The 16,493-nt window shown below is 46.5% G+C and overlaps 1 protein-coding gene across 4 annotated transcripts in view; it reads left to right on the top strand.

Annotated features, from left to right (window-relative positions):
* nr1h4 (nuclear receptor subfamily 1, group H, member 4) overlaps positions 1–15,591 on the top strand; it is a 108,789-nt gene extending 93,198 nt beyond the window's left edge. For 3 of the 4 annotated variants that reach the window (XM_038781016.1, XM_038781015.1, XM_038781014.1), the window contains exons 8-9: positions 6,044–6,157; positions 13,664–13,902. In XM_038781016.1, the coding sequence (XP_038636944.1) occupies positions 6,044–6,157; positions 13,664–13,902 (353 nt within the window). Of the gene's footprint in view, positions 1–6,043; positions 6,158–13,663 lie in introns of all 4 variants that reach the window. The other variant, XM_038781013.1, reaches the window with a different exon arrangement.
* Positions 15,592–16,493: the final 902 nt, after the last annotated feature.

Raw genomic sequence — 16,493 nt, 5'->3', positions numbered from 1 at the left:
GGGGGCGGGGCCGGGGGGGGGGGGGGGGGGGTCGGGGGCCGGGGGGGGCGGACCCGAGGGGGGGCGGGGGTCGGACCCGAGGGGGGGGGACCGAGGGGGGGGGGCGGACCGAGGGGGGGATGGGGGGGAGCGGGCCCGAGCGGGGGGGGGCGGACCGGGGGGGGGGGGCCGCCCTGAGGGAGGTCGGCCACCGCGCATGCGCTGGTTGGCACCTGCCCAACTGCGCATGCGCGGGACCCGAGTCTCTGGCGCCCCCTAGCACATGGCGCCCCGGGCGACTGCCCGAGTTGCCGGTGCCTTGAGCCGGCCCTGCAAGCACCATAGATATGGCAATTTCCACAGCAGCTTTCAGAGTTAAAACCATTTGCAGTAAATAGCTTCCTCTGAATTGCTTCACTGCGTAGCCCACAAACCAGCCTGTCTCGAAGAATATTTTTTTTAAAATTAATTTACGAGATACGGTTGTCTCTGGTTGGGCCAGCATTTATTGCATATCCCCAGCTGCCCTAGGTGGGGATGAATTGCCTTCTTGAACCTCTGCAGTCCTTGAGGTTTAGGTATACCCACTGTGCTGTTAGAGAGGGAGTTCCAGGATGTTGCCCCAGTGACAGTGAAGGAGCGGCGATATATTTCCAAGTCAGGCTGGTGAGTGACTTGGAGGGGCTCCTCCAGTTGGTGGTGTTCCCAGGTATCTGCTGCTCTTGCCCTTCTAGAGGTAGTGGTCATGGGTTTGGAAGGTGTTGTCTAAGGAACCTTGGTGAGTTACTGCAGCGCATCTTGTCGTTGGAACACATGGCTGCCACTGTTCATCGGTGGTGGAGGGTTTCAATGTTTGTGGAAGGAGGAGCAATCAAGCGGCTGCTTTGTCTTGGATGGCGTTGAGCTTCTTGAGTATTGTTGGAGCTGCACTCATCCAGGCAAGTGGAGAGTATTGCATTACACTGCTAACTTGTGCCTTGTAAATGGTGGACAGCCTTTTTGGGGGGGGGGGGGGGGGGGGCGGTGTCAGGAGGTGAGTTAGTCACCGTAGGATTCCTAACCTTTGACCAGCGCTGGTAACCACAGCATTAATGTGGTTAGTCCAGCTCAGTTTCTGATCACTGGTAACCCCCAGGATGTTGATTGTGGGGGATTCAGTGATGGTAATTGAATGTCAGGGGCAGTGGTTAGATCCTCTATTGTAGGAGATGGTCATGGCGTAAATGTATCTTGCCACTTGTCAGCCCAAGCCTGGATATTGTCCAGGTCTTGCTGCATTTGGACATGGACTGCTTCATTATCTAAGGAGTCATAAATGGTGCTGAACATTGTGCAGTCATCCGCAAATATCCCCACTTCTGACCTCATGATGGAAGGAAGGTCATTGATGAAGCATCTGAAGATGGTCACAATAGAAATTCACTCTAAATTCGCAATATTTAGCTAATCTCCTTAAAACGCTATCATCAGTAAAATAGTTTTACCTTCTTCCTGACTAGGGCAGTGGATTGAATCATAGAATCATAGAATTTACAGTGCAGAAGGAGGCCCATCGAGTCTGCACCGGATCTTGGAAAGAGCACCCTACCCAAGCCCACACCTCCACCCTATACCCACAACCCAGCAACCCTACCCAACACTAATGGCAATTTTGGACACTAAGGGCAATTTAGCATGGCCAATCCACCTAACCTGCACATCTTTGGACTGTGGGAGGAAACCAGAGTACCCGGAGGAAACACATGCACACACGGGGAGAACAGACTCCGCACAGACAGTGACCCAAGTTGGGAAACGAACCTGGGACCCTGGAGCTGTGAAGCAATTGTGCTAACCACTATGCTACCGTGCTGCCCACGGGGGAACCTTTGAGAATTGGGAATTGGGAACCTTCCTGCAATGTGCAAGGGTTTAGGACAGAAATGTGTCCCTCTCAGCTTTTCATTAATTCACCGAAGGACTTGACTCCTGCTCTTACTGGGTGAACTAGATTCTGTAGCATCACAAATGTTTTATGGCAGGGCGGCATGGTAGAGCAGTGGTTAGCACTGCTGCCTACGGTGATGAGGACCCGGTTCAATCCCGGCCCCGGGTCACTTTGTGTGTGGTTTGCACACTCTCTCTGTGCTTGCATGGGTTTCACGCCCAGAACCCATTGATGTGCAGATTAGGTAGATTGGCCACACTGTATTGCCCCTTTATTGGAGAAAAAATAATTGGGTACGCTAAATTTGCATATAAAAATATTTATGGAGGAAACACATGCACACACGGGGAGAACAGACTCCGCAGTTGAGTAACAACTAGGAATTCTTTCTCCATTAAGTGTGATTATTTCAACTTTCTACTGACTAGTGGCCCAGAGAAATCCTGTGCCTAGCAGCCCATGTAGCGTGCAATGTGTGAGGGCCCTGAAGCCAGACCCTAATCACTTCAACACAACCAAGCCTTCTGCGACTGATGGTCTTCGTACACTAAGTTGCTGTCAAAAACTTTTTTTGGACCTTCACATCAGCATCAGTGCTTCGCCCAACATCTGTGTGTGTGTGAGTCCAGTCCCAAAAATCTTCCTTTGATTCCAATGCTGTCCCACAGTAAAGTGACAAAAATCTTCTTTCCGTCGACTTCATTGCCCCAATCCTCATCGCCAGTTTTCTTTCCTGTTAGATTATGTTAAAGGTATGGAGGTGATCACACTCTGGACTCTTGAAAAACATGATTAGAGGTTCATTAAGGGTGTTGCTCAATATAATCAAGATGGTGATCTGCCCAAAGCCTGCTGATGTCACTACACATCACATGGTGCATAAACAGCAAGAACGTATTCCTAGATACATAACATAATCACACTCACCGCACATCATGCCTCACATTACTCACATACAGGATCCTAAAATAGGTTTGGAGAGGATTCTGTATCTGAAGAATGATTAGAGTCTGGAATTCTCTGGCACAAGCCATTGTTGTGGCTTCATTCACTCTTGAAAGCAACCAAATTGTAGCAAAGCAAATCAACTCTAAAAGCTGGAGCACAAAAATGGTCATCCATTTAAAACGGAGGTGAGGAGGAATTTCTGCTCTCAGAGGGTAGTGAATCTGTGGAATTTGTTACCGCAGAGGGCTGTAGAGGCTCTGTCATTAAGTATGTTCATGGCTGAGATAGACAGATTTTTAATCAGGAAGAGAATTGAGGGTTCTGTGGATAAGGGGCTGTTCAGCACTGGGCTAAATCGCTGGCTTTGAAAGCAGACCAAGGCAGGCCAACAGCATGGTTCGATTCCCGTAACAGCCTCCCCGAACAGGCGCTGAAATGTGGCGATTAGGGGCTTTTCACAGTACCTTCATTGAAGACTACTCGTGACAATAAGCGATTTTCATTTCATAAGGTGGGAAAGTAGAGTTTTTAAAAATAAATTTAGTGTACCCAATTAATTTTTTTCAATTAAGGGGCAATTTAGTGTGGCTAATCCACCTACCCTGCACATCTTTGGGTTGTGGGGGTGAAACCCACGCAAACACAGGGAGAATGTGCAAACTCCACACGGACAGTGACCCAGAGTGGGGATCGAACCTGGGACCTCAGCGCCTTGAAGCAGCGTTATTAACCACTGCGCCACCATGCTGCCTGGAAAACTAAAGTTGAGGATTATCACAATCTGATCAGTCATAACCACATTGAATGGCGGAGCCAACCCAATGGGCTGATGGGCCTACTCCTGCTCCTAAGTCTTATGGTCATGAGCAACAAGCAGGAGAATGAGATTCGATAAAACGACACAGATTGCTGACTGCCTTCTTTCTGTGTTGGGACATCCAGTGATTCAGGAACATTCTATAGTTCAGGAATATCATGGGAATGGATTTTATCAGATGTACATTGTACATCTTATCAGACTTCAATAGCACCTTTAACATAAACATCCTGTTATAACTCTACAGGAGGCTCAGGGATCTGCAACTGCAGAATCCCTCTGGTCTCACCTGAGAATGATCTACCCAGATGAGGGGGGTGGAACCACCCCTTAAACAAGAGACTGCTGGAACATAAATACCCCAGCAAAAGTATCAGCCGGGCATGGGAGACCCTTCGGGGAGAAGGAGATATAAATATATATGGAACCAAATCAAATTGTTTTCTACGATCGTCCCTCTGAGTGGTTGCTTGCCTGAGACTTTACACATCGCAAGTCACTACACAGGAGTGTTACAATTTAACACCAAGCCACATAAGGAGACCAAAAGCTTGGTGAAAGACATCAGTTTTAAGGAGCATCTTAAAGCAGAGAGAGAGAGAGAGAGAAAGAGTCAGAGAGTATTAGGAAGGAAATTCTATAGTTTAGGATCCCAAACAGCTGAAGACATGGGGGGCGGGATTCTGCGGGAATCGGCGGGGTGGGCATCTCTGGCGCGAAGGAGTGGCGTGAACCACTCCGGCGTCGGGCAGCCCCGAAGGTGCGGAATCCTCCGCACCTCCAGGGGCTAGGCCGGTGCCAGAGTGGTTTGCGGCATGCCAGCCGGCGCGGAAGGGGCTTGGTGCCAGGCCGAGGGGCCTCGCCGGCCGGCGCGAGTTGGCGCATGCGCAGGAGCACCAGCGTGTGCTGGCGTCATCCCAGCGCATGCGCGGGGGGGGGGTTCATCTCCGCATCAGTCATCGCAGAGGTCCACAACAGTCGTCGCGGAGGGAAAGAGTGCCCCCATGGCACAGTCCCGCCCACGGATCGGTGGGCCCCGATCGCGGACCAGGCCACTGTGGGGGCACCTCCCAGGGCCAGATCCCCCCCCCCCCCCCCGTGCCCCCTCAAGGATCTCCGAGGCCACCTGCGCAGCCAGGTCCCGCCGGTGAGTACCTGTTGTAATTTACACCGGCGGGATTGGTCGTAAACGGCAGCTGGCTGGGGCGGGAATCACGCCGCCCCCCAGCAATTCTCCAACCCGGCGGGGGGTTGGAGAATCCCGCCCGGGGTGACCAATTAATAATAATCCTTATTGTCACAAGTAGGCTTACATTAACATTGCAAATTATGTTATTGTGAAAAGTCTCTAGTCGCCGCATTCCGGCACCTGTTCGGGTACACAGAGGAAGAATTCAGAATGGCCAAATTACCTAACAGCACGTCTTTCGGGACTTGTTGGAGGAAACCGGAGCACCCGGAAGAAACCCACACAGACAGAGGGAGAACGTACAAACTCCGCACAGACAGTGACCCCAGCAGGAATCAAACCTGGGACCCTGGGGCTGTGAAGCAACAGTGCTACCCAGTGTGCTACCGTGCTGCCCAGCAATGGTGGAGTGATTAAAAACAGGTGTGCTCAAGAGGCCATAATTAGGAGAGTGCAGAGACCTTAGAGAGCTTTGGGGTTGGAGAAGGTTCCAGAGAAAAGGAGGAGTCAAGGCCCTTGAGAGTCTTGAAGGAAAGGGACTCCACACTGACTCTTACAAACTTTTACAAATGCACCATAGAATGTACCATAGAAAGCATCCTATCTGGCTGCATCACAGCCTGGTATTGGCCCAAGACCGCAACAAACTGCAGAGTCGTGAACACAGCCCAGCCCATCACACAAATCTGCCTCCGATCCATTGATTCCATCTACACCTCCCGCTGCCTGGGGAAAGCGGGCAGCATAATCAAAGACCCTTCCCACCCGGCTTACTCACTCTTCCAACTTCTTCCATCGGGCAGGAGATACAAAAGTCTGAGAACACGCACAAATAGATTCAAAAACAGCTTCTTTCCCGCTGTTACCAGACTCCTAAATGACCTTTTTATGGACTGACCTGATTAATTGTGTACCTTGTGTTGCCCTATTATGTATTTTATTTTATTATCTGTTTGAGCTGCTTGCAGAAAAATACTTTCCACTGTACCTCGGTACACGTGACAATAAACAAATCCAATCCAATCCAACTTGGTGTGAGTTCTGACTTTGTACATTTCTAACATATGTGTTTGCTTTGGTCTTGTATATTGCTGATGCATTTTGCTATGAAAGTGAAATACTTTGTTATTTAATGAAAAAATTGTGGTGGATTACAATGAAACATTATTTCACTTTTAAATAGGCATTGCTGAGGAGTATATCGTCCCAATGTTTAACTTCTATCGAAGTATCGGGGAGTTGAAGATGACACAAGAAGAATATAGCCTTTTAACGGCCATCACAATCCTTTCACCAGGTAGGTGGTGACCCCAGCAATGTTTAATATTAGTGTTTCAGGCATATTCCAATTTATCAATCTAAAAGTTATGTCTATGCAGTGGGATAGTGGTATTGTCACTAGACTAGTAATCCACAGATCTTGGGTAATGCTCTGTGGACCTTGGTTCGAATCCCACCATGGCAGATGGTAAAATTTGAATCCAATAAAATCTGCAATTAAAAGTCTAACGATGACCATGAAACAGTTGTCGTAAAAGCCCATCTGGTTAACTAATGTCCTGTCGGGAAGGAAATTTGCCATCATTTCCAGGTCTGGCCTACAGCAATGTGGTTGACTCTTAAACGCCACTTAGCTCAAGAGCAGTTATGGATGGGCAATAAATGCTGGCCCAACCAACGCCACCCACATCCCATGGAAGAATTTTTTTTAAATGTTAGTTGTGGCCCAGTGTGTCGCAATCTGAATCCAACATTTATCAGCTGGAAAATTCATCCTTCCTCCATAACGGAGGGAGGAGTGTCTGCTTGCGTAGTCTGGTGCAGCAGTTTCCATGGTATGCGGGACGGGTTGAGCACAGAATCTGACGTACATGGAACATAGGGACCAGAGTGCGGCAACACGCAGACGTCATCGGCTGCCAACTTGACAATTCTACAAGAGATCAGGACACACGGATCCCCCCCCCCCCTCCCCCACCACTTCTCCTGCCCCCTCCAGGCACCCAGTCCCCCCGCTAATAAATAGGCATGATCCCCCCCCCCCCCCCCCCCCCCCCCCCCCCCCCCCCGCCGTCCCCTCATTCTCTGCCCTCTGTCCTTCACATGACATTCAATTATTCTGCAGCACAGAAATTCAAATACTGAACAAAAAGAGGAGCAGGTCAGATCAGGCTCCAGAAATATCATGTGCTCAACTCGGAGAATTGTAAACCAAAAAAAAAAAATCCCCACACTCAAGATTCAAACTGTGACTGCCAAAAACACACAGACGTCCCTCTGTGCTCATCAATACTGCTCATTGTCCCAGGGAATCAGGGTTCTATTCGACGGGACTTTTGAGACATTTTCACTATCCCTGAGAAAAACAAGGGATTTGATAATGGATACCATGTTTAAAATACCCCCAGTGCTGTGTTTGACAAGGGTTTAAAAATGCACTGATAATATCTTTGGCTTAAATATTCCATCGGCATTGCTCAAGCCTTCTTCATGTGGTCTATGTGCTTGAGACCGAACGTGCTTTACACGAGAATTGTCAAATATGAGTAGGAGTTGGTCAATCGCTTCCTTGTGAGCCTGCTCTGCCATTCAATACAAACATGGCCGATCTCCCACATCATCTGCACTTTCCCATTCTACCCCCATAACCCTTCTTCCCTGAATGTCCAAAAAATCTGGTGAGTGCCGGCTGCGTACAAAAATGTTCCACGGTGTTACAAAAAGATGAAATGAATGAAGTGACAAGGTTATGGAGAGAGTGGGTTTGTGGGGGGGCTGACATACAGAGGGTTCAAACACTGTCCTGCCTCCAAACATTTAGAATTTGTTTTATCGGATCACTGGTTTTGAAAGAATGAGCCTTTGATCACAGGATGGATACAGAGATACAAGGGATGTTTATATCATATTTGGGTCAATCCTGCAATGTGACCAGTGAAAACTAATTCTTTAAGCTCATGTTTTGAAATAATAACAACAGCAGCTTGTATACAGCCTTTAACATAATCAAATGTTACAAGATGTTTCACAGCAGCATTATCAAAACAAAATCTGACACTGCACCCCTTCTGGAGATATTGGGGCAGATGACCAGAGGCTTGGTCGCGGAGTTAAGTTTTAAGGCCCATCTTGAATGGAGTGGATTCTGGCTTGGATCACTGTCTGTATGTTCTCCCCGTATGTGCGTGGGTTTCCTCCGGGTGCTCTGGTTTCCTCCCATAGTCCAAAGATGTGCCGGTTAGGTGGATTGGACTTCCTAAATTACCCTTATGGTCCAAAAGGGTCGGGTGCGTTTATTGGGTTATGGGGATAGAGTAAATGTGTCGGCTTGGGTAGGGTGTCCTTTCCAAGGGCCGGTCCAGACTTGATGGGCCGAATAGTCTCCTTCTGCACTGTAAATGCTATGATTATATGACCCGTGGTCCTAAGTTTACAGTGGGTAGTCAGCGGTGTGTGCAGCTGCACAGCTGCCTTGCAGGCTTGGCAATGATGTTCTGTGCCCATCCATCCCGACTCCACAGCCCATCTCCTGGCCACACCCTGCTACTCCGCCCTGCCCTGGCAGAAGCCCCCCCCCCCGGCCCCCCCGGCCAACAGCACAACTCAGCAAACTCTGCTGATGTTGGACATTTTCTGAAACACTTCTCTCGCTCAGTAGCCACGGCACCTGTTTCTCAATATTTAGCAACTGGAGGATGCCAGAGGTAGTGGAACAAGGATTTATTGAACCACGTGCAATACTTTGCCCACGGCAGTAATTCTCTTCCAATAGAGTCCTTGTTGGGATAACAAACTGCAAGCCCTGTTTGGGCCGGCTTTTATGTGTAATCTTTAATGAGCGCTGGCTGGGTGGCCTCCGCCCCCTACCTGGGATTCTCGTACTCCACGAGTCCTATAGGGAGATTGACAATGTTTCCCCGTGGTCCTCGTGGGAGTTGACAGCCATCATTTATTGCCCAACCCTGGCTGTTTTTCGGAAGGTGTTGGTGAGCTGCCTTCTTGAACTGTTGCAATCCATATGGCGTAGGTACACTCATTGTGCTGTTAGGGAGATAATTCCAGGATGTTGACCCAACTTCAGTTTCCATGTCAGAATGGTGAGTTATTTGGAGGGGAACCTCCAGTTAGTATTCCCAGGTATCTGCTGCCCTTGTCCTTCTAGACGAAGTCGTCATGGGTTTGGAAAGTGCTGCTTAAGGAATCTCGGTGAGTTACTGCAATGCATCTTGTATATGGTACACTCGACTGCTACTGTGCACGGTGGTGGAGGGTTTGAATGTTTGTGGAAGGGGAAGCAATCAAGCGGGCTGCTTTGTTCTGGATGGTGTCAAGCTCCTTGAGTGTTGTCAGAGCTGAACTCATTCAGGCAAGTGGCGCGTATTCCATCACATTCCTAACTTGTGCCTTATTGATGGTGGACATGCTTTGGGGGGAGGCGGGGGGGTCAAGAGGTGAGTTACTCATTGCAGGATTCATAGCGTTTGACCTGCTTTGTTAGCTACAGTTTCTGGTTAGTTTCTGGTCTATGGTAACCCCCAGGATGTTGATAGTGAGGGATTCAGCGATGATAAAGCTATTGAATGTCAAATGGCAATAGTTAGATCCTCTCTTATTGGAGATGGGCATTGCCTGGCATATATGTGGTGTGAATATTACTTGCGACTTGAGAGCCCAAGCATGGATATTGTCCAGATCTTGTTCCATTTTGGCATGAACGTCTTCAGTATCTGAGGAGTCGTGAATGGCGCTAAACATTGTACAGTTCTCTCGGAACATTCCCACTTTTGACCATGTGATAGAAGGAAGATCATTGATGAAGCAGCTGAAGATGATTGGGCAAGACACTACCCTGAGGAACCCTACAGTGATGACCTGGAGCAATTACAGTGATTCAAAGACAGGTTATTGATGGACCAATGACACGTAACTAGGACTTGGCATTTTAGAGCTCTTGTTCAACTGATTTTATTCTTTCCATTCACGTTAGGGCGACAGGGTAGCACAGTGGTTAGCATTGTTGCTTCACAGCCCCAGGGTCCCGGGTTCGATTCCCGGCTTGGATCACTGTCTCTGCGGAGTCTGCACTTTCTCCCCATGTCTGCGTGGGTTTCCTCCGGGTGCTCTGTTTCCCCCCACAAGTCCTGAAAGACGTGATTGGTGAATTGGACATTCGGAATTCTCCCTCAGTGTACCCGAACAGGCGCCGGAATGTGGTGACTTGGGGCTTTTCACAGTAACTTCATTGCAGGGTTAATGTAAGGCTACTTGAGACACTAATAAAGATTATTATTATTATTTGAATTAGGCATTTGAACCTTATTATTGAATTTCAGTTTGAGAAAATAAAGTCCAGAAGTTGATCTGAGCAGTCACAATATTCCAGTTGTTAAAATTGCTCCAAAGGCTCAAATATGGCAGGCTGGAATTCACGTATATTTAATAATAATAATAATAATAATAATAATCGCTTATTGTCACAAGTAGGCTTCAATGAAGTTACTGTGAAAAGCCCCTAGTCGCCACATTCCAGCACCTGTTCGGTTCCACCAGGTTGTGCGTTGCCTGCCATCCTGGTTGCACTGGTGTCGGGAGCGCTGGTTGGGAATATTCAAAAGAGGAAATGATTTATTTCAGTTTGGGATTTGAGCATCTTTCAGGATTGATGTAGATTTCTAATCGTTCCCCAGAGCTCACCTCACTGTTCGTTTTACACACCGATTACTGAACGCATCATGGTGCGAATGGTGGGCAGCTGCCTCCAAACGTACCTGAATGTGGAGATAGAAACATAGAAAGTGGGAGCAGGAGAAGGCCATTCGGCCCTTCAAATTCATTCTGATCATGGATGATCGTCAAGTTCAATACCCTGATCCCACCTTCCCCCATATCCCTTGATCCTTTTAGCCTCAAGAGCTATATCTAATTCCTTTGTGAGATTGCACAATGTTTGGCCTCAACTAGTTTCTATGGTAGCGAATTCTACAGATTCATCACACTGGGTGAAGAAATTTCTCCTCACCTCATTCTGAAAGGTTTACCCTTTATCTTCATACTATGACCCCAGTTCTGGATTCCCTCCCCCCATCGGCAACAGTCTTGCTGCCTGTCTAAACTACCCTGTCTAATCCTGTTAGAATATTTTAAGTTTCTATATGATCCCCTCACTCTTCTAAACTCCAATGAATATAATCCTAACTGACTTAGTCTCTCCTCATATGACAGTTCCACCATCCCAGGCAATCTGGTAAAGCCTGGTGAACCTTCGCTGCACTCCCTCCATAGCAAGAACATCGTTCCTCAGATAAGGACACCAAAACTCACCAATGCCCATTACAGTTGCAGTAAAACATCTCTATTCCTATACTCAAATCCTCTCGCTATGAAGGCCAACATACCATTTGCCTTCTTTACTGCCTGCTGTACCTGCGCGCTTACTTTCAGCGAATGATGCTCAAGGACACCAACGTCTCGCTGAGTATCTACCTCTCTCAATTTACACCCATTCAAATAATAATCAGCCTTCCTATTTTTGCTGCAAGGTGGATAACCTCACATTTATCCACATTATACTGCATCTGTCATGCATATGCACACTCACTCAGCCTGTCCAAATCCTACTGAAGGATCTCTGCATCCTCCTCACAGCTCAACCTCCCACACAACTTTGTATCATCTGCAAATTTGGAGGTAATACAATTAGTTCCCTCGTCCAAATCATTAATATATATTGTGAACAGTTGGGGCCCCATCACAGATCCCTGCTGTACCCCACTAGACACTGCCTGCCAATCAGAAAAAGACCCTTTTATTGCAAATTTTTGGTTCCTGTCTGCTAACCATCTCAAGACACTACCCATAATCCATGCACTTTAACATTACATATTAATCTGCTACTTGAGACCCTGTCAAAATCCTTCTGAAAATCTAAATAAACCACATCCACTGGTTCGCCCTGGTCAACTCTACTAGTTACATCGTCAAAGAATTCTAGTAGATTTGTCAAGCAGATTTTCCTTTCATAAATCCATGCTGACTTTGTTTGAATACACTACCCTTTCCAATTGCTATGCTATGAACTCCTTGATAATGGACTCCAGCAACATCCCTACTACTAACGTTAGGCTCACTGGTCTATAGTTCCCTGTTTTTTCTCTACCCCCCTTTTCAATAGCGTGGTTACATTCACTACCCCATAATTTGTAGTACCTATTCCAGAGTCCAAAGAATTTTGGAAAATTACCACCAATGGATCTACCAGTTCTAGGGCCACTTTCTTAAGTACTTGGGGTTGAAGATTATCAGGCCCTGGAGATTTGTCCACCTTCAATCCCATTCATTTCCACAAAACCATTTATTTAATAATTTTAATTTCTTTCAGCTTCTCACTAAAACTTAGGAGGATGTATCCTGACTAGATAGTTCCACACCAGCACACAAATCCCTACCTTTCCTCACTGTTTCCAGCCACCAATCACCTCTCTTCCCTCCTCCTGGCTGCCCATCTTCCTCACTTACTTGTGTGAGGTGGCACTGTTCAGAGGGTGTCTTTGCACTGGCCATGGAGACACTGAAATGTATTAGTTCCCTCAGCCTATGTACACCAGCCAGTTCAGGGCAGGGCCCAATCCTCCGTGACATGTGGGAGAAAAACTACTTATTATTGCAGGCGACTTCATTGGTTCGGGATTTCCACAGGTTGAAAGCTAGACATATGCCCATGAACCTTATGTGTGCTGAGTTAACCGGAGCCAAACGGCCATTGGAATGCCCAAAGATCCACTTCTAGGATGCTTGCAAGGTCTCTAAACAGTGATTATTGTACCTGTGAGTCACTAGCTGATGACAGGGGTAAAAAGCAATGTCTCCTGTGGGCTGACATGAACCACCATGATGACGAGTGATGATAGCAGCATGGCAATGGACACAACTCCAAAAGCAACCACTTGTATCATCATTTGGTAGTTTCCTGTGAGGCACTTATGGCTGAATCTGCCTCTTAAATATTGACTTCTTCAGCCATCAGCAAAGCTGTATCACGTGAAGACACCTGATCTGAAGTGGAATTGTTTGCTGCATGTCCACCATCTTTCATAGATGGAAGGACGCTGGACACAGGCCTCCCACGCAATAAAAATCATGTCCAGGGTCCGATATCAGAGCATCTTGGGTCCTACCATTCACTCACAGATGCTGCAATGTCCACTCCCATGACAAATGGGTGTACCCAAATTTATAGAGCTAGATATTTCAAAGTGCTTTGTTTGGTCTGCTAAACTTCCTCTGAAAATAGCCTGCATTGAAGAGATGTGAGGAAAAAAAATCCCTGCGTAATTTGCATGTTGCCAGCATTTAAAAAACCTCTCGTGTGAGTCCAGTGTGCAACTTTTCCAGCTTAGACATAGAACATAGAACAGAACAGGCCCTTCGGCCCTCAATGTTGTGCCGAGCCATGATCACCCTACTCAAACCCACGTATCCACCCTATACCCGTAACCCAACAACCCCCCCCTTAACCTTACTTTTTTTATTAGGACACTACGGGCAATTTAGCATGGCCAATCCACCTAACCCGCACATCTTTGGACTGTGGGAGGAAACCGGAGCACCCGGAGGAAACCCACGCACACAGGGGGAGGACGTGCAGACTCCACACAGACAGTGACCCAGCCGGGAATCGAACCTGGGACCCTGGAGCTGTGAAGCATTTATGCTAACCACCATGCTACCCTGCTGCTTGTTGGATGTGGTGTGACACTGTGCGAAGTAAAATGCCGGCATTTAATTATCTGTTTCCCTGCTGTAGATCGTTCCTTTGTGAAGAATCGGGAAGCGATTGACAGACTTCAGGAGCCTCTGCTGGAAATCCTGCAGAAATACTGCAAACTGAACCATCCGGATGACCCCCAGCACTTTGCTCGGTTGCTGGGCAGACTCACTGAGCTCAGGACTTTTAACCACCATCACTCAAATATGCTGACGTCCTGGAGAATCAATGATCAGAAATTCACACCACTTCTCTGTGAGATCTGGGATGTACAGTGAACGCTCGTACCCTCCTTGCAAGAATTCTTGAGTCTGCTACAGGACCTGCTAATTAAAAATAGATGCACAAAGTAGACTGAAAGAGAAGCGTTGAACTTTAGAACATTCTGAACTGGCTGGTGTACATACACTGAGGGAACTAATACATTTCAGTGGCTCCATGGACAGTGCAAAGACACCCTCTGAGCAAGAACAGGCTGCAAACAGGAATGTGACACTTCAACCAGACAACTCTGAATCATGCTTACCAATAGCTAGGTTCTGCACAGCCAACACAGCCACCAGGAACTACCCCAAATATCTTCCAAAAATAAGTTTGGTGTTTTTTCCAATTACCTTTGTAATTTTAATGTATAGACGTCAGTCAAGAAATATGAAAGATTATTTGAAGTCTCTTTGAGCAAACGTCTTGTATTGTACAATCTAGTTGCACTGGTGGTCTCCATGGATGGACATTAAGGGCAGAGATGATGCCATCACAGTACCACAGTAACAAGCAGTGCCAATGCATTCTTTTGGCCAGAGGGCATGTTCATTCCATGATGGAAATTGATAGATCTGATTTTATAGACAGATAGGAAGGTCGTTTCAAATGCAGAATGATGTGAAAGGATGTTGAGAGATGCTAATGATGGACAGATTGCAGTGATTCAACTCCCCTGCAGGACAGATGAAATTAGACTTGGAGGGATTCCCTAACTTCTCGGCTCTGAGATTAATCAGAGATCCTGTTTCAGGTGGAAGGAAAAAAAAGATCCCACATTCAGTATTTTGATAACGAGCTGGGAAATCTCACCTTAAGTGTGTTGGTCAATGTTTATTAGTCAACCTACATCAGTGGAACTGACCTGAAGCACCTCTGAAATGCCTCCCATAAATTTAACAGCGGGTCCAACACCTATACAGACTGGCAAACCATTCCCTTGCTAAATGGGTCCAGTTTGCACCAATTTGATGCTGAAGAAATAGGCACAACACAAACCAATTTCTACTTCAAAGGTCTCTTTAGTGTTCCCGACATTACAACAGTAACTTCAAAAACTTGACTGTAAAGCACCTTGGGATATATAAGGGCTGTGGGAAGGCCCAGCAGAATGTAAGTCCTTTCCTTGTTTTTCAAACCATTCCAACTATTAAACTCTGGCTGGAAATGTTCAGCGGTTTGGTACTTAAGACAAATTGAAAAATGTTCTACACAATTTCACCCTGAATAGGGAGCATCAAAAATCTTTCACAATACGTCAACTGATCAGGTATTAGATTGTGGCTTGAAGAAGTGGGCCACTTGAGTAAAGGGAAGCACTGTATTGTGTAAAGATTTCTGATAGTTTTTAAATATTGGAACATAACAGAAAAAAACAACTTTAAAACTGAAAGTGTTAACAGGTCATGTACATAACTTGCTGTATATCCATAACATTATGAAGAAAACTTAATGTTACATTCTTATTCACACTATATGACAATTACATGAATGTACAATACCATTATTACTCAAATTGATCCCTTGAAATCCAGAATATATTTGTGAATATTAGGGAATAAAGGATGAAATATAACAGGTATTTCTTGATGTATGTAAGTTGCTTTGTGTTGATTTAAAGGATGTATTTGTGCATATACATTTCATATGTTATTGTGTCAAGTGGCAGTGATGTCTGGCTTAATTAATAAATGTTTAGAGCAGAATATTTTGCAAAAGAAATTCAAGAACATTCAGAATGTAACGTTTCCACTTTGGGTGCAGTTGCCAATCTGGAGTTGCGCCAGTTTTCAAAACTTTTTTTTTCTTATTCTTTTATGGGATGTCGGTATCACTGGCTGGGCCAACATTTATTGCCCATCCCTAATCCCTTTGAGGGGACAGTTAAGAGTCAACCATATTGCTGAGGACCTAAAGTTACATGCAGGGCAGACCAGGTAAGGATGACAGATTTCCTTCCTTAAGGACATCAGTGAACCAGATGGGTTTTTACAACTATTTCATGGTCATCATTAAACTTTTAATTCCAGATTTTTTTATTGCTTTCAAATTTCACCATTCAAAAGCGTGTCCCTAGAGCATTTCTCTGGGTCTCTGGATTACTAGTCCAGTGACAATACTACGATGCCACAGCCTCTTGAAGCTATGGTTCATGTTACTGCTCAAACTCCACTCACAAACCAAAACTCTGCCATGAACCAATGCAATCAGTTACTGGAAACCGAAAAATGTTATTTATATACCACATTTACCATTGTAAACCATCACAAGGCACAGAACCAGAGAAATACAACAACAACTTATGTAGCATCTTCAATGTAACAAAATGACCCAAGGCCATTCATATGAGCATTATAAAAGAACATTTGACACTGACCAACATAAGGAAATTAGGTCACACTATCAAAAACCTTGATCAAAGACAGAGGGCGGAATTCTCCGCAAGGCCCGACGCCGTCGTGTAACCTGGAGAGGTTCACGACGGCGTCGGAAGCCTCTCCCGGCCCCCTATTCTCCCCTACCCGGGGGGATAGGCGGGCCGTACTGGGAAACTCGGCGGCCGGGCCTTGACCCTGGCTTCAAGGCCCGGCGCGCCAAGAATGACACC

Source organism: Scyliorhinus canicula, chromosome 20 (assembly GCF_902713615.1).
Source record: "Scyliorhinus canicula chromosome 20, sScyCan1.1, whole genome shotgun sequence".
Lineage (NCBI taxonomy): Eukaryota > Metazoa > Chordata > Chondrichthyes > Carcharhiniformes > Scyliorhinidae > Scyliorhinus > Scyliorhinus canicula.
The sequence above is the reverse complement of the archived record's forward strand: the minus strand, read 5'-3'. Positions and strand labels throughout refer to the sequence as shown.